General features: G+C 39.6%; 1 protein-coding gene across 9 annotated transcripts in view; it reads left to right on the top strand.

The window, feature by feature from the left end:
* Positions 1 to 21,822, top strand: part of LOC132380129 (rho GTPase-activating protein 44-like) — a 281,829-nt gene that overhangs the window by 237,569 nt on the left and 22,438 nt on the right. For 8 of the 9 annotated variants that reach the window (XM_059948735.1, XM_059948733.1, XM_059948739.1 and 5 more), the window contains 6 exons: positions 111 to 192; positions 1,432 to 1,512; positions 2,534 to 2,647; positions 5,843 to 5,934; positions 13,405 to 13,585; positions 20,816 to 21,037. In XM_059948735.1, the coding sequence (XP_059804718.1) occupies positions 111 to 192; positions 1,432 to 1,512; positions 2,534 to 2,647; positions 5,843 to 5,934; positions 13,405 to 13,585; positions 20,816 to 21,037 (772 nt within the window). The remainder of the gene's footprint in view (positions 1 to 110; positions 193 to 1,431; positions 1,513 to 2,533; positions 2,648 to 5,842; positions 5,935 to 13,404; positions 13,586 to 20,815; positions 21,038 to 21,822) is intronic. The other variant, XM_059948742.1, reaches the window with a different exon arrangement.

Below are 21,822 nucleotides of genomic sequence, written 5' to 3'. Positions count from 1 at the left end.
TACCATAATGAAGAAAATCGTTTGTTACATCCAGGATAGATGGACAGCATTTACAATAATCCTTTTGTTATGCTAGTGAAATGAAAACAAAACTGTTTTCTATTTGTAAGGAGCTCTTAAATCATATCTTCGAGAATTACCAGAACCTTTGATGACATTTGAATTGTATGACGAATGGATACAAGCATCAAAGTAGGTATTATTTTTATCAATTCTTTCAGTTTCATATGTTGCTATGAATGGCTTAGAAGGTCTTCAGTTTGTTACAATTCTGAAATGACTTTTCAGAGGGGAAATTTATCAGCTGATGCTTTTAATTCCTTATAGAAATTAGCTAAATGCATTATTATTTTGATATTTTGTACAGTGTGCAATAATTAGTTTTTTTTCTTCAGATGACTAGACATCCGGAATTAACTTTCGTTCTAAGCATTTAATTAATTCAGAAAAAGCTGCATAACAATATCTTGAGTTTGCATTTATATAGAAAAACATTGATTTTGCTCAAACGTTCAACACGGCACAGAGTTTCTCTTATTACTAAGTCTATTTTTGGAGGGTAACAAACCAGATTTGAATAATTAGGGTCTAAAAACTGTGTGCTATTTTATTCTGAGAAATGTAAATGTGAGAGAAACTCAGTGATAAAATAGTAAACTGTCCATTGGACAGTCAAGAATAAACCTTTTGAATTACGTACACAGAGAAGGTTTTCCAGATGCTGAAAGTGTTGAGCAATGCAAAAATTTTGAATTATGTTATTTTTTATTGATGTTTATGCCCCTAATTTTCTTAGAATTTCCCAATAGCAGGTAAGCATTTGTTCTGAGCACAAAGTAGCCATTTTCCAACATGGAGAGGAAAGGTCCATTTGTTCATCTAACCTTCTTCGCCCAGCTATAACACTGGGGAATGAATAAGTTGTTTGTTGGTAGTTTCTTGTTTGCTGGCAAGCAGAGAATTGGAAATTGATTGCACAACACCAGTGCACTGAGAACTGGAGAAATTTTCATTGAGGGTTGATCTGTAAAACTTCCCTTCCTCAACTTCCCAGTATGCAGTTAGCTGAAGCGTAGCATAGGAAATATGTTGGCACTGAGTCAGTCTATAATGTGTAGTTTGTGCACAAGGTTCTCAAAAAAGAAGTCAAAAGCAGATAAGAAAATTAGCACCGAGTAAAACAACTCAGAATTTCAAGCCACAGTCGTGGTTATATCCGAAAATCAAATTAGACCAATTATATGACAGTTCATATATATTTAGAGCTAACTAATCAAGTATTTTTGGTAAGACTTCTTTTTATTATTTCCCAGAGAAGTATATTTATTCATGTTTATCTTTAAAATAATTTAGTATTTTTGAACCAAATATCAGAAATCTGAAAAAATATGTAAGAATATACAATTTTCTTATTCTGTTTGAAACTATCAGTATTCAGGACCAAGAGAAACGTCTTCAGGCATTATGGAATGCATGTGAGAAGCTACCCAAGGCTAATTACAACAATTTCAGGTAAATTTAACTGCCTCATTGTAATTGAATAGTTGTTCTCTATTTAGTTTGTTATTAGTGCAATTGTGTGAAAGGAATAATTATATTAGTGTGAATTACCAACCAGTGCTACTTAATGAGTAAAGGAAATCTGCCCAGGAGCCTTAAAAAAAAGCCAGAATGTATTAGTTTATTTTTGTCAGTGTAGCTTTATGGAATGGAGTACAGTCTCCAGAGAATATTGCAACATAATGTAGCAATTCTTATTCTGGACTCACAGTTATTTGTGTATTTAATTTTGCATTGTGTATTAGAAGAGATTGAGGGTATTTTTGCATAATCTTTTAACCTCTAGTATTAATCTATAAATATTCAATATTGTTGAACTTGAAAATTCTTCTTTTAATAAAATCAAATGCACGTCAGAGCCAAACTCTTGTACAACAGCGTGACTTCTAGCTCTTAAAAAACATTCCTTTGAGATTTAAGTTACCTGTAACATCTTAACAATTCCAACACTCACCTGACCAATCTCTCATTCTAAACCATATGAAAATTCTGAAACCCATAAGCCATTTAATTCCTTTAAAGTGCATGTTCTGTTAAATTCCTTCATTTCCTCAGCCTTCCCTACATACTTCTTGCCTTCCCTATATACTTCGGCTTGCACCCTGTTCAGTTCCCCAACCAATACTCCAGCCTTTTGTAGAATCCCACTTGCTTTGACCCACCGTGCATTTAGCCATCTAGGCTCCATTCATTATTTTAGCCTCTTTGCCTCTCCTCTAAGACCAAACAGAAAGTCCATTCTTTGACCCAATTCTCCACCTTTTCACCATGAAGTTTATATATTAGTCACCATCAGTCACCATCAACCACCCACCTTGGGATATTTCTCGATGTTAAAGATTCAATTATAATTTTGGTCTACTGAGATAAAAACACTGAATGTTTTTAATCATATTGCTATACATTCTGACATCAGCTTTCTTCATTTTTGAAAATAAGTTAATTTACTCAATGTGATGTATGTTTACTGCAGATACTTGATAAAATTCCTAGCCAAACTAACAGAATACCAAGATGCCAACAAAATGACCCCTGGTAACATGGCAATAGTCCTGGGGCCCAACCTACTCTGGACAGCCAATGAAGGGTAAGATTTCTTTCGCCTTAAGATACTGGCCAAGAATTTGATTTTACGACAACAATGAAACAATCAATGCGCACCTCACCATCACAATTTAGTACAACAGTCAGGAACTCTTATTTGATCCCTCTGCAATTCAAAACAAAAACTCAGACAATGCTTTTCATAATATTGTGTTCTTCCACAGTTTGTTGTCTTTCTAGATATAATCAGACCTAAATATTTATGTCAAACTTTTATGCAGTTCTCAATGCCATATGGAGATAATTGCACCTAAACAATGTCCCTGGGCCTATACAGATAACTTTGTGTGTAACATCATTCCCTTATTGTAATATTTAACAATGCAATAATTTTAGAAATAACTAGAAATAATTTTACTGGTAAATTTAGGGCATTGCCGTACCAACATGGTCTTCTATCAAGGCTGCTCTGGCTTTTCATGGTGTACGAGCTCTCTGTGACCACTGTAGAAGGCATTGAGGGGACAGTCAACAAGCACCCACAGTACATGGCTGGGGATCTCTCCAAGGTTTTCTTTAGTGGGGCTGTACATAAGATCGGGCCACCTATGGCTCCTGTTGACATTGGTAGTGGAGGAGTTCAAGGTGGCAAAGCGTAGAGTTGTGTTAACACTGAGGGGCTCTGATGACAAGCTAATAAACCAGGCAGGGGTCACGACAAGCTCAGGCTGAAAGTGGGCCACCAGCTTGGCCAAAGACCAGACAGTGAGCTCCCTGCAATTCAGAGCCATCATTGGCAACCCAGGCCTGGAATGGCAAGGCCTCTGCTCAGCACCATTCCAACAATGGGGGAGTGCAATTGCAAGGGAGAGACGTGACCTGCTCCAGGCAGAGGCACATAACCAATAGGATGAAAGGTGGGTGTTGAAGGCAGTGGATTTGGGGGTCACAGTGTGCCTGGATGAAATACCATCTCCCAAGCACAAGATCACAGGTAGAGCTTTGGAGACTGAGCCTTCCTCATTTTTCTCCTCCTGCCGTCCGTGTATGACACTCTCCCTACAGCATCACAGCTGAGCACATGGGGGCTGAGAGATTACCCTAACTGCAAGCTTTGTGGTCAGTGGGGTTCACTGGCACACATAGCGTCAGGATGCAAAACAGCTTTAACCACAAGGACAGTGTAGGAGGCTGTACCATCCTTGTGCTTAAGTTGTTTTGCATGTGTCCTGCTGTCCCTCGCTGATACACCAGAGCGGGAGCTGTGTAAAAGGAGACCAGCTGACAGAGAGAGAAAAGGGCAGTCATTTTCCTCAAGGAGAGGGCCACGCCTGACAGAGTAAAAAGGCCTTAATCCAATCTGCTGCAAATGGCCAAAACGTGGGGAATGAAGGTCAATGTCGGGAGTTCCCTGATGTGGTGCAAAGCACACTTCGACTAGACATCGTACTGTGGCCCACCAAAGGCAGGAAAATCACCCTGGTGGAGCTCTCAGTACCATGGGAGGGAGGTGAGGAGGCTCACGAGAGGAAGGCCCTGAAGTACCGGTCTTTAGTCCAGGAGTGCAGGGACAAAGGATGGCTAATGTGGCTACTCCCCATGGAGATCAGCTGTCGATAGTTCCCCACAAGATTGGCAAGGAGGTCACTGTCTGCACTGGACCTTGATGGAAAGAGCAAGAATCAAGCAGCTTGCAGGATGGGGGAGGAGGCAGAATGAGCTTCTTGTTGGATATGGAGTAGGTGAAAGGAGTTGAGCTGGAAGTCAGGAGCAGATGGTCAGTGACTTGGCCACAACTGCTGACCCGCCATCTGGAGACTGTAGTGGTTAAAGGTCAAAACACTCCATGAAGGTTATGCACCACCTGATGACCTCTGCTCATGGCCAAAGGCTACAGTTACTTCATCAGGTAACTGTAGAGAGCATCCTGGTGTATGATGCAAGTTATTATGTTTCAGTCTCCAGATGAGTCCAATCTTTGTTTAATCAGCAGTAATATTAAAATATTGAATTGAATCAGTTCCTACTATTTTTGTGATTTGTTCAATATTGTTACCGACCTGATAGCATCAGAAGAGGATAAATTCTTGGCATAGTGCCACAGACTTCTTCAAGGTCAAATGTTCAAAGATTCATTTTATTATCAAAGTATATATGCAGAATGCATCTGAGACTCATCTTCTCCAGATAGCCACAAGATACAGAAAAGCTATGGAAGTCATTGAAAGGGAAGGTATCAACACCCCCTAAATTAAATTAAAGTAACAGTTCATCTCTGTTTCATTGCCTCAGCAAATTGCCCCAAGGGAGTACATTTGAGGTAAAGTCTGGGATTTTTTTTTGGAGAATAAAATGGAATTAATGTAAGTGAGTGCTCGATGAACAGTGTGGAATTAGAGGGTCAGAAGACCTGTTTCAGAACTCCATTCCTGTGAGAGGAACATAAGTGAAAAATTAGGACCAAAATCAAAGCACCTTGCAGGAAACATTTCTAAATAGTGTAAGCAATATAATTTATTTTCCGTTTCTTTTTTACATATATTTTCTTTCCTTTCTTAAAACACTCCATCCCAAACACACTCCATTTTTCTCAGAGAATAAAAAGATACCGCTGCTTCCGGACTTTAAAGTAAAATTGGATAGGTATATGGACAGGAAAGGAATGTAGGGTTATGGGCTGAGTGCAGGTCAGTTGGGACTAGGTGAGAGTAAGCGTTCGGCACGGACTGGAAGGGCCGAGACCCCCTGTTTCCGTGCTGTAATTGTTATATGGCTATATGGTTAAAACAGCCTTGACATGTGAGGTGAAAGGTTGACTTATCCTGTGTAAAGTTACTACCAGATTATTGGAAGATGCTTCAGTAATTCCTGAAGTCACTAATTCAATCAGAAGTCCACTTCTGAGCTCACAGTTCATCCTTCAGTACCAAGCTATCTTTCATCAAGTTTTGTATGGAGAGAATGTAAAGGTGATGTGACCGTGAAAGCAATTAAACTTCACTTCTATTTAGCTTAGAAGTTGAGGCAAATTCTATTATCTCCATTGTGATTACCTGGAATATAATCAAAGATTGTTAGCTGAACATGATGATCGTCTTCTTTTCAATGGACCAATATCTCATCAGATGGTGCATTTAGATGAAGAATTAGAGGAATGATTGTTGTCATGTGCTAATTATTTTTTGAAAATTCTTCTACTGAAATGCATTCAACTTGGTCAATTCCTGTTCATTTATAGGTCCATGACTGAATTGATGACAACAGTTTCCATACAAATTGTGGGGATTATTGAACCAATAATTCAACATGCTGATTGGTTCTTCCCAGGAGGTAAAAGCTGAATTGTATTGTGCTTTTCAATGTATTGGGATAAAGTCTCCCTCAGTTGGTTATTGGGCAACCAGCTAGTGAAAAGTGCCAATGGTACCCCAGTCAGTGAACCAATCTAACTTTGAGAGCTTAGCCACATTCACAAACTGCTGCTGTTTTATTTTAGGTTGAAAACAGGTCATCCTGGTAGCCTGGCAGCTATGAGCTGTTTTGATACCAGGCCATTTGGTCTGATTCAAGACCTAGAAAAACAAAGGTTTGATGAGAGCATGTTCACAGGTGTGAGAAGGATATGACAGCTCTGTCCCTCTGTACAGCCCCACAAAAAGTGTTCCATCTGACTAGGAGGTTAAACCATATTTGTACCCAGGGCATGCCCTTTTCTCACTGTTACCATTGGGTAGGAAGTGCAGAAGTCTGAAGGCACATACTCAGCGATTCAGGAACAGCTTCCTCCCCACTGCCATCCGATTCCTAAATGGACATTGTACCCTTGGACACTACTACATTTTTTTAATATACAGTATTTCTATTTTTGCATATTTTTAAATCTATTCAATATACATAATTGATTTACCTGTTTATTTATTATATTATTATTTTGATCTTATTTATTATATTTTTCTCTGCTAGATTATGTGTTGCATTGAACTGCTGCTGCTAAGTTAACAAATTTCACATCACATGCCGGTGATAATAAACCTGATTCTGATTGAGGTGGCTTGCCAACCTGCCTCCTTCAATTAAAACTGACCTACCACATGATCCATTCGGTTCCTCCATCTGCCGTGGATGGATATCATTAAGCACACTACCCATGAGAATGTCTGGATGTGCACCTCGTTGTTTCTGAGGCACTGGTGTCTCCATTTTCACCCAGGAAACCCACCCCATTGTTATTCAGTAAGCAAACAATTTGTCTCAAAAATATAGTGGGAGAGAACTCTGTTCTTTTACTTCTGGGGCCCAAATTCAAAAGCAGTGTAATTAAAGTGATGAAAACCTGTTCACACACTGCTGGAAGGGAAACATTACCTCATGGAAAGAGAAATTTTCATCTTGATAACAATTCATAAATGATGCCTATTAACACTGACTGCCAGTCTTAGCCACAAGTAATGATTTCCTACTGGTATTAAAGTCAAAGGTTTCAGCTTAAAAGACAATAGCCTTGGAATTATGCTGTGTTAAGACTCGTGTTCATATTCACAAACACTAGTCCATTGAGTATTAGTGAACATTAGTCTATTAACATGCACCAAGGCATATCATTTACAAAGATAAGCTTTGGTGCATGCTAATGGACTACCATTCACAGTGTGCTTCAAGAAGATTCCACAGTCATTTACTGAGAAAATATTTTTACTCCATTAACATTTTGCATAATTCTCTGAAAGATAGCTTGTTACCTCTTAGTGCAGCAGATATTTCAATTCCATTTATTCACTTCCTTTTACCTTCAATTGTTCATCTGTCGTGTACCTTTTGCCAGGTTTAATAGCAAAGAACTAAGGAAAAACGCAGAGTGGATCTGTTCAGAAGCATGTTTATTACTTGCAAGGAGAAGACCTCCACTCCTCAATGGGTGGCAGGTTGCTTCTGATTTACAGCTTACAGAATTTATTTCTTTATACAAGTTTTCAGGCTATTCTTTAACTGTTAGCTGTTCCAAGAGTCAGTTGCTCCACTTAGCAGCTGCAGTACTCAAAGCCACAGGGTATATCAACCTTCCATCAGTTACACAATGAACGATGATCTGGACATTACATGCCCACTGTCACGTACACACTTAACTATAGCAAAACACTCTGGGATTATCCAGCTTCCATTTTGTCACATTACATGATTAATACATAAAAAATCTCAAGGTTTCGAATATACTTATACATTCCCTCCTCCTTTCTGTCATTGCATGAGAATGCCATCATTTCATAAGCTTCTGCTTTAGAATACAGTAATCAAAGTGATTTCAGACCATCATTTAATGATAATCTCATAGATTTAGTCAAGCAAATTCCCTTTTTCCAAGTCCGCACCAAAAGATACCGGTTTTCTCATACTCTCTTCTTCCGGATCCAAATACCTTACTCAGTAACTGCAAGAGGATGGCTGCCAATATTATAAACCAACAGACACTCCCTAATACAGAGCAAGTCACCATCCTCCCATCATTCCAATTGGCCACAAGCTTCCTGTGGAATTATAGTCGTGGAACTAGATTCCTACTTCCTTAATCTTCCTGGTTGCCTCTTGGATGTGATCTGTCCACTGAGTTATATTCTCCTGATTCATCTAGTATGTAAGTGCAACATTCACATCTAATCAGGGCACGTGTGCCTCCTTTCTTAGATGAAACAAGATCCAAAGCCATTGAGGTTTGCAATCTCACTGTGTGGACCACCACCAGTTCTGCCAACAATTTAAATATTGCTTATTGGGTTTGATCAGGAGTACCATATATGCAGTTTCTTTTGCTAACTTTTCCAATGCCAATACCGTGTTAATCAGCTCCCAAGCTGCCTTGCCAATTCCCTAGGTAAATGTTACCTTCCCCCAGGGAGGCAACTAATTCCTTTTGCCCTGGAGTTAGCTTTATCATTTGGGAGTATACGATCCTCTGAAACACTCATTTGTCAAATTTATTTCCTGATCCTCCTCCAGTGACATTCCTCCCAATAAGGGGAGGAAGGGTGGTGGTGGGGGTTCTATGTTTCCAAGTCCCATCATCGTTGCACCAGAAACCAAACATATCCTGGGCTGAGGGCTTGGAGCAATTAAAGTAACAATTCATCTCTGTTTCATAGCCACCTTTAAATCTCTGCACTGTTTCTTCAATTCCTACACCTTGGTCTCATCTACATTGGCTGCTTCCTCCTGGTGTTTTCTTAACCAGCTTTTCACATTGTAACTGAAACTGGTTAATCCGTACTTCTCTGTGTCTGTAAATCAGTACGCGATGGATCAGGGAAGGACGTACCATGTCCCATCTCTTACTTACCCTTTAATTCATTTACAGTTGGGTCCTTAAGTCTATTCCTTCTCTACAGCGTCCTTTACAATTCAAACCTCACGTAATGTTACTTGGCCATTATTGTAACCTTTTATGCACCTTTGTTGATTTAAGAGAAATCGATTACGACCACTTCTCTTCGAATAACAATAACTTAGTGCATCCCAGACACTAGATTGACCTTTCCATGTGTCCCTAACACTATACTTTAACATTTACCGACTCGGGTCATGTGTCCCAGACACTGGGTCAATCCTTCTACATGTCCCTGACACCGAATCATCCAGTTCATTTGCTCACCTCTTTGATGTTAACCATATTACTGCCCTGGTCATTTGAACATTTCATTCGCTGTGACAAATATGTTGGAATCACGGTGAAAGAAACCGATCCAATCAAGCCCAAAGCATAGACACCTGACATTAATCTTTATACACAACGAGCATAATTCTGGGGCTAGTTGTGTGGATACTGACCTTAGGTTACTTGTGTTTTACTCACCGATGATACCATACTCTTTCTAAAATGTAAATTGTGACCAACAATATACACTTAGTTGGTTTCCAGCATGTTACGTTGACTGCAGAGTACACGACATGTATAATTGTGTATTTTCAATGGAACTAATGGTTTTGAAATGCAGACAGCAACTCTAGGTGTCTTTGTTCCTTACTCAAAAGCCCACCCTCAAGCACCTCACTTATGTGATTAGTTCCTGTGACCATGCTTAACCGAGAAGCACTGCAAGGATTTGGAACTGAAAATTTTAGCCAAGTTAGATCAGTGAATTCAGAATAAGTTGTAATATTCACTTCATGATAAAAGACATTCTCTTTGGCATTAATGGTCATACTGAGCTAAATGATCTTTGCTAAATAATTGATATCAGCTTCATCATATCACCATCCTGGGGGCCTGACATGATCATTCTGTCAGAAATCGCATAGCACGTGGTCATGATGGAACTGACAGTCCCTTGGAAAGACCAGATTGAGGAGGCATTTGAGCACAAGAATGCCAAGTACCAGGAGCTGATAGAGCAGTGCCAGGGACAAGGGTGGAGGACAGGATGTGAGCCTGTAGAGGTGGGATGTAGAGGTTTTGCCCAGCTGCTTGCTGTGCAGACTCCACTCTGTTCTTGGCTGAAAAGAAAAGCAGAACCTTCAGAGAGGCTGCTGAACGAGCCTCCAGATGGCAATGGATCAAGACGTGTGACCCGTGGACCAATAATGCTGGGATACAGGCCTGTCTGGGCTGCTTGAAAAGAGCGTTTGAAAGACCTGAGACACTTGATGACCCTAAGCTACATCTCTGATGATGTGTCCCAGCGCATCCTAAGATGTATCTCAGCATCATTAAATTAAAGTCTTCATCCTGATTTAACTTTCATAGAAAGGGGAAAGAGTGTGTTCACAGGTTTTAAATACTTTTGTCAGATCTTTAGAAAATGCTGAAAACTCCAGGGAAAAGAAAGGTAGGTACAGGTTAAAAAATAAAGGCCAAACATCTTTTTGGTGCCAGCATACATTTTCTGTTTATAACACAATTATGACAAAACACAGATTAACAAACTGGGTAAACTTCCCAAGCCTTGCCACTAAATTGGCCTGTACCAATTCCCTGTCAGTGGATTATTATTTACTGAAGTTATTGCAAGCTGCCACTGCAATTCTCATCATTCATTGCAGCTACAGAATTTAAAAGAGGCAAATATCTGGGGCTTTTAACTAGAGGCCACTCTGCAGAAGCACAATTTCTGCTGACCCAGAGACTGACCACAAGTTCAGCCCAATAGACATTTGTGTGCTTGTTATGAGCTCCTGTAGCCTGTCTGGATCAGCTGCAATGAACAAGAAAACCCTGCTGGCAGCCTCAGGAATAGAAAATAGAAAATCCAGATTTCACTCTCTCTGGGTCTGTGCAGATACAGGATTTCCTTTATTCCTGTACAAAAGTAGGGCTGAACTGGGAGTCTGCATTTGACTGAGAAGTGGGAAGCACAATGGAGTCCATTTACCCAAAACAATATGATTTCCAAGCTCTTAAAGCCACAAAACATATCCTTCTGCTAATAAGGGAGAAATGACAGTGTATTCTATTCCCACTTCGAGTTCCATCTAACCCATGTCAGTGGGAAACCTGTAGGCAAGGAGGAAAGACTGGCCAGGGACCGGCCAGGTAACTCATAGCACATTTTTCCTGAATATAAGGACATCAAAAATACGTTAATTAAATATCTCAGTTGAATATGGTACAGTTGCCTTTTAAAAATTAATATACTGCACATCATAATATAAGAAGCTGTGGTGAATTCATTACTGCAAAATGAGTTAGAAGCATCAGTATCAACCATCCATACACCTTACACATCACATCATGCAATAATTTCAGAATCAAAATATTTTACATCTTTCTATAACGTTATTTTTATTTAACTAGAAACAAAGTAAAATAGTGTGCCAAAATTGAAAGTGAAGGACTGTATTAAAGCCAAAGTCAGTTAAAGGATTTGAGAGCATAGTGGTTACATTACCAGAATATGATACAGTATTAAAACTTACAGCAAATGTGAGCTGAAATCCTACCTCAGCTATTTTAGATCTTAAAATCTTTGTCGCATAAGGACGCCATTGGCCTGAGTACACACGGCTTTTTATAGAATAATCCAACCTCACCACTGCCCTGCTGCCCTGCATTTAATTTTCTCTGGGGCCAACCTAAATCCCTTTTGAAGGACCCAGAATTTCATTTCCCCTATCCTTGCAGGTAGTAAGCTCTAAAAGTAACAGTCTGCTTCAAAAATAAACCCCTTTGTTTCCACTCCCCCTTCCCCATCTTCTGTTCATCATCTGCAATCCATGTCTCTGTGTCTTGAACCTTTTGCTTATAGGAACAGTTTCCCATTTGTTCTCCCATTTAAACTCATCATGTCTTCCGCACTTCCATGAAATCTTCTCCATCTTTCAATCTTCATTGCTCCAGGAACACCCCCAACTTATCCAGTCTAACCTTTTCCCTGAAAACATTTCTTTCTGCATCTTCTCTGAGACCTTCACATCCTTCTTAAATAGTGGTGAAAAGAACTGGACCAGAGCTTGCAGCTGAGACCAGAATTCTGTACAGGTTTAATCCAGCTTCTTTTTTTTTTAACTCTAGCATAACATACCTGGTCTTATTGGATGTAAGTTCTGTGCCATGTCAAATGACATAGGCAAATTGTTCGACAAATCTTTCTACGGAAGTATTTTGCCATGCCTTCTTCTGGGATCTTGTCTTAAAAATCATTTTTTAAAATGTACCTGGAAATAATAAGTTAACAGCGACCACAAAGCATGAGGGCAAAAAATCTAGTTATTTCAATTATATTTCTATCCAGTTTTGACTTTTTGGCTAGTGGATCAATTCAAAAACCCATGAGGTTACTCAAGTGTATCAAATTAATATCAGACTAGTGTAGTTCAAGTATCAGGGAACCATTTTAAGGAATAGGTTAGCAACTATTATCTATTACAAGCTTGCAGATTTCAACAGCTGTCTTGATTAATCAACCTCTCACTGGGCATTCACCTTCCAGATCAGTACTTAAAATATTCTTTAATTCTTTATGCCACAATAGCTGGCAGGGTTCTCTTCCATTTTCCACAGTTCTGTTCTCATCCCCTCTCTGTCCACCCAAAGCCAAGATAGGGTTGTCCTTGCCCTCACTTTCCACTCACAAGTCTCCACATTCAATGGATCATCCTCAAAATCTGCACCACTTCCAGTACGATGCCATCACCAACACATCATTCACACCCCATTCAGTGTTCAGAAGGAACTCTTCCCTCTGAAAATCCCTGGAAATCAGAAATAAAAGAAAACATGGAGGTATAACCTACAATTTTTTTGTCAGAATTCTAGCATTGTATTATTTCTTCTGTCTCTTCTCCCTCATTTATCTCTTTCTACTTCTGCCTTCTCTGGTTTGATCAACTGCAATTAATAATCCTATATCACCCTCCCAACTTGCATCACCACCACTGCCTATGTCATTCAGTCTTTCCTACCATTCATCCTATGGTGAACATTCTCTCTGATTTTTCCACTCATCACCCTTCTCTGCAACTGAAGCCTTTTTCTTTTCTAATTTTTCCTAGTTATGAAGAATTGCCAGCTGAAAATTTGACACTGAGTTCCTCTCTATAGGCATTGACTCCCTCCGGCATTTGCTGCCTTCATTTTTAATTTTCAGTATCTGCATTTTGCTTTCCTAGCAGTACAAGATTTTGAAATAGAGGAAGTACTGAGTCCTGTAGTGTAATAGGAGCCCTAATTTTAATAGACTGATGACATCAGTAAAGTCAGAGATATTAAAATTGAGCAATAACAAAAATTCTTTTGTCATTCGAGTGAAAGAATAAATCTGAGTACAGTTGAGCCTGGTGGTTAAATGCAATGAACTATATTTCTTTCAAAAACAGATATTGAGTTTAATGTCACTGGGAGCTATGGGAGCCCGTTACACACCAATCATAATGCAAACTACAACTCCATGCCTTCGCCGGACATCGATCACTCGGACCGCAAGCAACACGATCAAGCGAGGCGGCCTCTCAGTGTTGCTACTGACAACATGATGCTGGAATTTTATAAAAAAGATGGGTATGTATGGGCGATTGCCCTATTTTCTCTTTTTCACATCTCAAAAGTAGCATTTTCGCATATAAAGCAAAATTGCTTATGAGCTGGAGTGAAACGATATACATGGGAACAATAAGAAGATGTACATTTAAAAAATGAGTAAATTTTATACTCTTATATTTCAGGTTTAGTGAGCTTTAAGTATCTCATGTATGGAAAGTGGATCAAAGTGATGCAAATGTTTTACTTTTGGTTTCAGCATAGCACTCAGCAACATTCTTTTTGATATGTGCATGATATCTTTCAGTTCCCTGCTTGAATGGTGCTTGATACAGTATGCCATGGCAACCTGTGCTAAAAGTATCAGTTTCATAATGTTGTTACGTTAAAACGGGAGCAACAGTTTTCCTGTACCAGGCATTTCCAAAGTGGGGGTGGTGGTGGTGGTGGTGGTGGTGGTGGTGGTGTGTGTGTGTGTGTGTGTGTGTGTGTGTGTGTGTGTGTGTGTGTGTGTGTGTGTGTGTGTGTGTGTGTGTGTGTGTGTGTGTGTGTGTGTGTGTGTGTGTGTGTGTGTGTGTGTAAAGAAGATCTGAAATATGTACTTGAACATTGTGATACCTGGAGACTGTACATGCAAAATTTATTTAACCCTTTTTGTTCTGAGGAGGGTTCCTGTTCCTCTCTGTCAATCATGAGACTATGAGTCAACGGGTAAATGTTCCACCAATGACAAGTATATAACTGTTTGGTTATATAGAACTAACCTCCGATCCCCACTGGCAATGCTGGATGCCGTACTGCTACTATGACTATTGACTACACTTTGGGATTCTCTGTTTGTAAATCCCTTGTTGTTATTCATTGGTCCATGGCTAAAGCTGTAGTTTAGAGCATTTGTAAGGATGTAACATTCCACCGGAATGTTATGTATACATTTTTATATATTTGTAGGACTTAGTAATATTAATGGAAAAGTGAGATACTGCATATGCTGGAAAATGTTATATTAATTACCATTCTAAAAGAAAAAAAAATGTGCATTATACAAAAGGTAAATGTTTAGTATGAGAGTGAGAAAATCTTGCAGTAAATGGAACTGAACAAGCTGATACTAAATGTCTTGACCTGGAGCATCACCTGCCATTTCCCTCCAGATATGCTGCCTGACCTGCTGAGTTCCTCCAGCATGTTCAGAGTGGCAAACGGGTGAGCAGCAGAACATGAAAATTGCCCAGTATTTCGAAGTAAAACTTCTCTCTACATAGGAATATAGGAAACCTACAGCACAATACAGGCCCTTTGGCCCACAATGCTGTGCTGTACTTACTTTAGAAATTACCTCGGATTACACATAGCCCTCTATTTTTCTAAGCTCCATGTAACTATCCAGGAGGCTCTTAAAAGACCCTATTGTTTCCGCCTCCACCACTGTCGCCAGCAGCCCATTCCACACACTCACCACTCTCTGCATAAAAAACTTACCCCTGACATCTCCTCTGTACCTACTTCTAAGCACCTTAAAACTGTGCCCTCTTCTGTTCAGCCCTGGGAAAAAGCCTCTGACTATCCATATGATCAATGCCTCTTATCATCATATACACCTGTGTTACTTCTGTCTATTTTGGTTCACTCGAGGTCAGCTCATTATTGATTAGTGTAATATCAATAACTAAGAACATGTTTTATTGCCGGTGGCAGACTGCAGCAAAATGTTTGCCTGTAATCTGTATCTATGACAGTAATTAAAAATGGATGCCTGATGGTTCTATGATTTTGACAAGTGAGTCACAGAGCCAGAAGGGTACCAGGTTCTTGAGGGAGCACTACAGCTGATCCCAGACCCCCAGAGTGAGAGACAGGGGATTGGCCAGCATTCCCACCCTTAATCGGATTGCACAGACCTCAACTGGAAGTACGTGTGTTTGGTATGGATTTGATTGGACTTGGTTGTGATGGCTGTCTTGATCAAATGGCCTGCTGAGGGCCTTCTATAAAAAACTGGCTCTTGGGTCAGGGAATGATGAACGTCCAGTTCCAATGAAATCATGATTCCCAAGAGAACAGCGCTTTCTGCAGAGAAAGGTTGAGGCAAATTATTAAATGGAGAATGAAGCACATGTATTATGTGCTTACTTTCTTACCTTGTAATGTTACAAATTTGTAAGTATACCTGTACTGTTTTGGTATTATGTAACTCACACTGCACATGCCTGCTGTGTATTAATGTGAGTAGTTTTGTGTGCTTTTTCCAGGCTTTTCATTCCAGCTTCTATTCCGTTTTTCATTTTTCTTTCTTTTCTCTTTTGACCACAATGAAATACTGTGCTTGTGTTGCTCCCTCATTCTTGCTGTACTTTCATTTTCAACTTGTTTTCATTCCTGTTAACTGAATACTTTTAGCTGTAAGTTCATGTCAGTTGAGTACTCTTGCCCAGACTACACATTTTACCATTTTAACAGCCCAAATTACATGAGATCACGTTCTGCATCTTGTCCAACCTGGCTGCTGCGGTAAGCAATTTTTTTTGAATTTACACCAAAATACAGCACATTAAAATTAACAGCATAAAAGTACTTGCAGTATTTTGTAAATCTTTTCATTCCAGTTAAAAGTATACCAGAATTTATGCTTTATGGTCCACACTTTGCCTTGTAACACTTTAACCTAGAACAGAGTCTCCCACTCTTACTTATTTACGTGCCCCCGTGGAGGATACTGTAAGGCTTACAAACGTCATTTTGGAATGTTAACTCCAGTTTTCAATTTTCCACCATTATATTTTTCTGGATTCTTTTTTGTCTACAAATGTTTTAATTCCCATAAAAAACACTAAGGCAATGAAAATTTTAGCCGAACAAACCTCTTGCACCAAGATTGCAGCTTTTAATTGTCAGTTCTCAGCTCCTAAGTCCTTGTATTTAGTGAATAAGCCAGGCTGACTGTTCAGTGCAGATCTGAGAGAGATTGCATTTTTGGAGATATCGTCTATTAAGTGGGATGCCTTATCCACTTGAATTCATAGTACCACTAAAGGAGCTCAAAATTCTCCCAGTATTCTGGCAATCGTATCTCTTCAACCAGGAACAGCAGTGAATTCATTCCATTTATGGAATTGTGGATACAAACACACCACACGACATAGTAACATTTCACGCATTTCTAAAGTAATTCAGTGAGTTTTCCTGAGGACTCAGAGGTAATATTGATATTTAGTTTTAGCATCTAATAATTCTGTTGACAACTCCACTCCAGTTCCAAATAGTCTTAACCTAGTCACATTAGACCAATAATTGTCAGCCAATGGCAATTGAATGTCAATCTGAACTTCTGCCTACTCCAGCATAATACCGTCTCTGTGCTTGTGAACATCCACCTGAAATGCTAACACAAGAGTTTAACTGAGCAGTTTTCCTGGTGTCAGGAACCAATAACAAAAGGGCCACTAACAGGTTAAAATGTTACAAGCGCTACAGTGTGAACTCTTAAATGTTCCTGCTAAATCATTACTTTTCGTCAAACGCACTTGTTTTACTTAACAGGATTCTGCAACCTTCACAATAATTACTCTTTGATTCATTTAACCCTTTATGTTATGTTCTAAATAGTACTGTTTTGTTTCTGCTAATGCAGCCTTAGGAAAATACAAAGGTACTGTATCAATAACATCTGCATAACTGGCTTTAGATAATAAGATGAGCATGAACGGGTCGGGGTGAAATATTCCAAGATATGGAGGATAACAGCTTGCAAGTAGAAGATGTAAATTTGCCAATTCTCAGATATGATTGCTTGTATTTGATTACTGGGCTATCTTTATACTTGTTCCTTTCTTTACATCTATGTGTATTTTATGAATTGAAATCATTTTGAGAAGTAGGGAATTAGATGGCAAATATTCTAAAGTACTGGAACAAAGTTTCAGTGCATTTGTTTTAAAGCAGAAAGTCAAAAAGAGATCAAAAGATTTCACAGAATTGACCACCAGTCACTAGAAGGCAGTGATGCGATGTTTTCTTGGAGCAACTACTCTTTGGATATGGATATAAATGGAGCTTTGTTTAAGGTTACACTAAGAAAATGCTGAAATAGGGATCCAAACTATGTACCTGGTGTAACCATTCTGTATAAAATCCTACAGTGCCAACTGACCACCCACTTATCATCTTTATGTTCCTGTTTCCCAGTTGGCAGGTAAACTTGCTTAGGTCTCTGTTGCCACATATGAAGCTATCAAAACAAAGAAAAACTCATTTTACAAGAGTTCAAATGCAGGTTATCACCCTCTTCGTAGCTGGAGCGTGACTGGGGCTGAAAAGAAAAAAAATGAATGGAAATGGTGTAATGTGCAGTACAGTGCATCGGCAGCACTGACGGTAGCAATTCACCTTCTTCAATGGTTGTGGTCTTTAGGATAAGGACACCAAGACAGTGTTCTTAGATGGAAGATCCAAGATTTTGATGTGTAGATGGAGTGGTGATAAATCTCCAAGTCAGTATGGCGTTTGACTGAGGGGATTTGCAGGGAATAGTGTTTCTGTGAATTGATGCCCTTGATCGTAAAGACAATGGAAGTCATGAGCCAGTGAGTGGAATGACATTCAGATTGGTGAATTGGGTACTTTGTCCCAGCTAGTACCAAGCTTCCTGATTCGGAATCTCATTCATCACACTTCTGACTTATGCCTTAAGTGGCTTTGGGTAGCCAGGAGATAAATCATTCCTTATGAAATACCCAGCCTCTTACCTGCTTGTACCTGCAGTATTTATGGACCTGGTCCCATTAGGCTTTGTCCAGGAGACTCTAGGGTGTTATTGCTAATGGATTGAGCAGTAGCAGTGTCATTGAGTGTACATAGTATATAGTTCAATTCTACTAGTGGAATTGATCATTGCTTGGCAAATGTTATTTACCAGACTGTTCCAGCTGGAAGGTTATCTGGATTATGGTGCATAAGCGAATGGGTGTTTCATTATCTGATAAGTTGTGATTGGGCTGAACATTGTGTTTACTTCAAAAGACGTCAACATTTCTGACCTGGTGGAGGGAAGACCGTTGACGATGCAGTCGAGACTGTTTGGCTCCAGGCATTGCTGAAACAGTGTTCATGGGGTGATGTGATTGCCCTCCAACGACCACGGTCATTTTTCTAAGTGTGAACTATGATTTCAGGTTAATAAGTTTGCAGATGACACCAAAATTAGAGATATACTACATAGGTTCTAGCTTAACAGGGAAAGTCAGCCAATGAACGACAGATGGAATTCAACTCGGACACATGCAAGGTGTTGCATTTTAGTAGGTAGAACCAGGGCAAGACTTGTACATTAAATGGCAGAGTCTTGAGAGTCTATCTATCAGAGAGACCTAGGGGTCAAGTACATGGTTTCTTGAAAGTGGCGCCACCAATAGACAGGATGCTGAAACAGGCATTTGACATGCTTGTCTTCCTCAATCAGTTGAGACATATTAGGAGTATTGTGTGTCTTCTAATCAGGTGACTATAGAAAGGATGTAGGCAACTTGGTTGTCATGGAGAAGTTGACTAAAGGACCTCTTTTCAAGTTGTGCAACTCTATAACTTTGAAATGAGGATGATTCAATTTTATGTCGGCACTTCTTGAAGTCACTTTCAGTCAAATGCTTCCTTGGTATGTCTCAACTCTCTTTGGGAATACAACTCTCTTATTACTGTTTTTTCTAAGGGTCCAATAAAATTTTCAATGACTGAATAAATAAATTGACCATTAGTAAGCAAATTCTTGGGTAAGTGGCACTTGGTAGCACTTCTGACAACACTTTGGTTGATGACAAGGAAATGACTAACAGACAGTAATTAATTGGACAGGTTTTCTTTTGTGTGGGATAGTCATATCGGAGTTGGCTACGCTCTCAGGTGAACACTGACCTGCAGGTGGGGTCAAACGGGAAGTAACTTGTTCTGATCTAAGTCTTCAGCACCACAACCAATTTGGTGTCAGGGGTCATAGTGTGTGGCCTGTGTAGAACAACGTGAATATTACGGGTGGGTATGTGTAAATGGATATGCATGTCAAAGCAGTTTTAGGCATGTGTGAATGCATGTATGTCCATGGGCATGCTTATCAGTGTGGAAAAGCATGTGTGTGCAGATGAATGAATGGGTATCCGTAGCAAATCTCACTCCCAGTTAGTTTAACATGCAATTGTTTTCTATGCTGCACGGGTGATGTATCGTTCTGAAATCCAGGTTGGGGATCTGGGGAGTACTGGGCAGGTCAGCATTTATTATCTGTCCCTAATGGTCAAGGAGATGGGTGGTGATCAGCTGCCCTGCAGAATGCTGCGTTCCTTCTGGTACAGACACTCCCCTAGTGCTGTTTCTTGGCAGCTGCATGATACAGATTCATCAGCAATGAAAGAAAGGTGATACGTTTCCAATTTTGGATGGTGGTGGGAAAACTGCAAGTGATTATCTTACAGTAATATAGGCTGGTGGGGGAACATATTTAACAACATAGAAGATCCTCAACAAAGTAAACCATTTTATTAAGATGTTAGTCAGAATGTATGTAACTTTTACTTGATTTCTGGAGGTACATCTGAAATATATAAATAGCTTCAATGAAATATGAGTACCCACCACAATGCACAAGGTGTAACAGGAAAGAATCATACACCCAAGTTTCATCAGAAAAGGGTTGTTAACCTGTAGTTCATATCTTATATTACTATTGTTTATGGTTTATTTTTCTCCGAACAACAGAGTGGAGAATATTCATAGAATTATTTATGTATCTTTTATATAGTTAGCCTAGAAATTCTATAATTATGTGTTTTGAAATGACAACTGCTTCACTGTAAGAACTTGATTTGTTGTTTGACTGGATTTTACTTTTAAAGGCCCAGCAAATCTTAGTAATATGTGTATTATCCCTGTGCATGTAGGACTTAAAACAATTATACTGCATTCAACTAATTTGGCAGTTGTCATTTTATTACATATATGTAATTTCCCAGAACATGTTCAATAGCCAAGCTGAGCCTTGAAAATCTGATGCTCTGGCTTTAAGCAATAGTCGGATGGAATATTTTCTACAAACTTTGTCAATCCAATTAAATTTGTGGTGCACACATTAAATTATCGTGATGTATTTTAGGAGTATAAGTTAAATGTATTTTGAAGTATTCTCTTTGTTTTCCTCTAGCATCTTCTTATTAAGCCTAGCATTCTTTTCTTTAAAGTGTTGATGGTGTCTCTGTGTTCCTGTAGCATGGGTGTGAGGGTGATGGACACTTCCTGGGTGGCCCGCAGAGGCTCCTCTGTTGTCCGAAAAACATCCTCCACCCCGCCTGGCACACAGCCCCCTCCTCCGCCCGCCGAACTCGCTGCTTCGTGTCAGTCGCCAATCCCCGAGCAGTCTGTAGAAAGTTCCACTTCTCCCTCCCCCACTCCTCCACCTAGCGGCCCAGTATCAGGGGCCGAACCAGCAAGGTAAGAGTGTGTACCAGCTGCTGTGTCTGTGTCAGCAAGCTTTCAAAGCTTTCTACCCCTCCCTCCAACCACACCCACCCCCCACCCCCCCACCATTCTGCTTGACTGTTACCTGAGCTTCTGGCACATGCAGTGAGCTGAATGAGGAAAGAGTGCACATTTCTCATCAGTATAATGACACTGGTTACCGATTACATTGTGGCCCTTAAACTTACCCAGTCTAATTTTCTGCACTGTGAAGGAATATATACAGTAGCATTTGTTTGGCTAGAAGGTAAAACAGTGGCATTGCATAAATAGTGACTGCTTTTGAGGGTATTTGTAGGTTAACTGTAGTGCCTCCTGGAACACAAGATGGCCAAAAGAGAGACACAAAATTGGCTGACGGAATGAACAGTTCACCCAGTTTAACATTACACAATAAGGAGTATGAATCGAAACAAAAATTTTTTGAAAGAAAACTGAAATTTTGTGAGTGGACATGGGAACTGTGGCAGGCTGAGTTCCATTTTGGGAACTCCACTATGAAACAACCAAAGGGAATAGCAACTTTCAAATAGTAAGACTAGGAATTCAGAATCAGATTTATTTTCACCGACATATTTGACGTCAAGTTTGTTGTTTTGCAGCAGCTATGCAGTAAAATACAAAAAAACTATAAATTACCCTAATAAATAAATTGTGCAGAAAATAGGAATAACAAGTTTGTGTTGATGGAACATTTAGAAATCTGATGACGAAGGGGAAGAAGGTGTTTCAGAGTCTTTGAGGCATCTGTACCTTCT

Source organism: Hypanus sabinus, chromosome 23 (genome assembly GCF_030144855.1).
Source record: "Hypanus sabinus isolate sHypSab1 chromosome 23, sHypSab1.hap1, whole genome shotgun sequence".
In the NCBI taxonomy this organism is placed as follows: Eukaryota; Metazoa; Chordata; class Chondrichthyes; order Myliobatiformes; family Dasyatidae; genus Hypanus; species Hypanus sabinus.
Note: the sequence above shows the minus strand (reverse complement) of the source record. Positions and strands in the feature narration are given on the sequence as shown.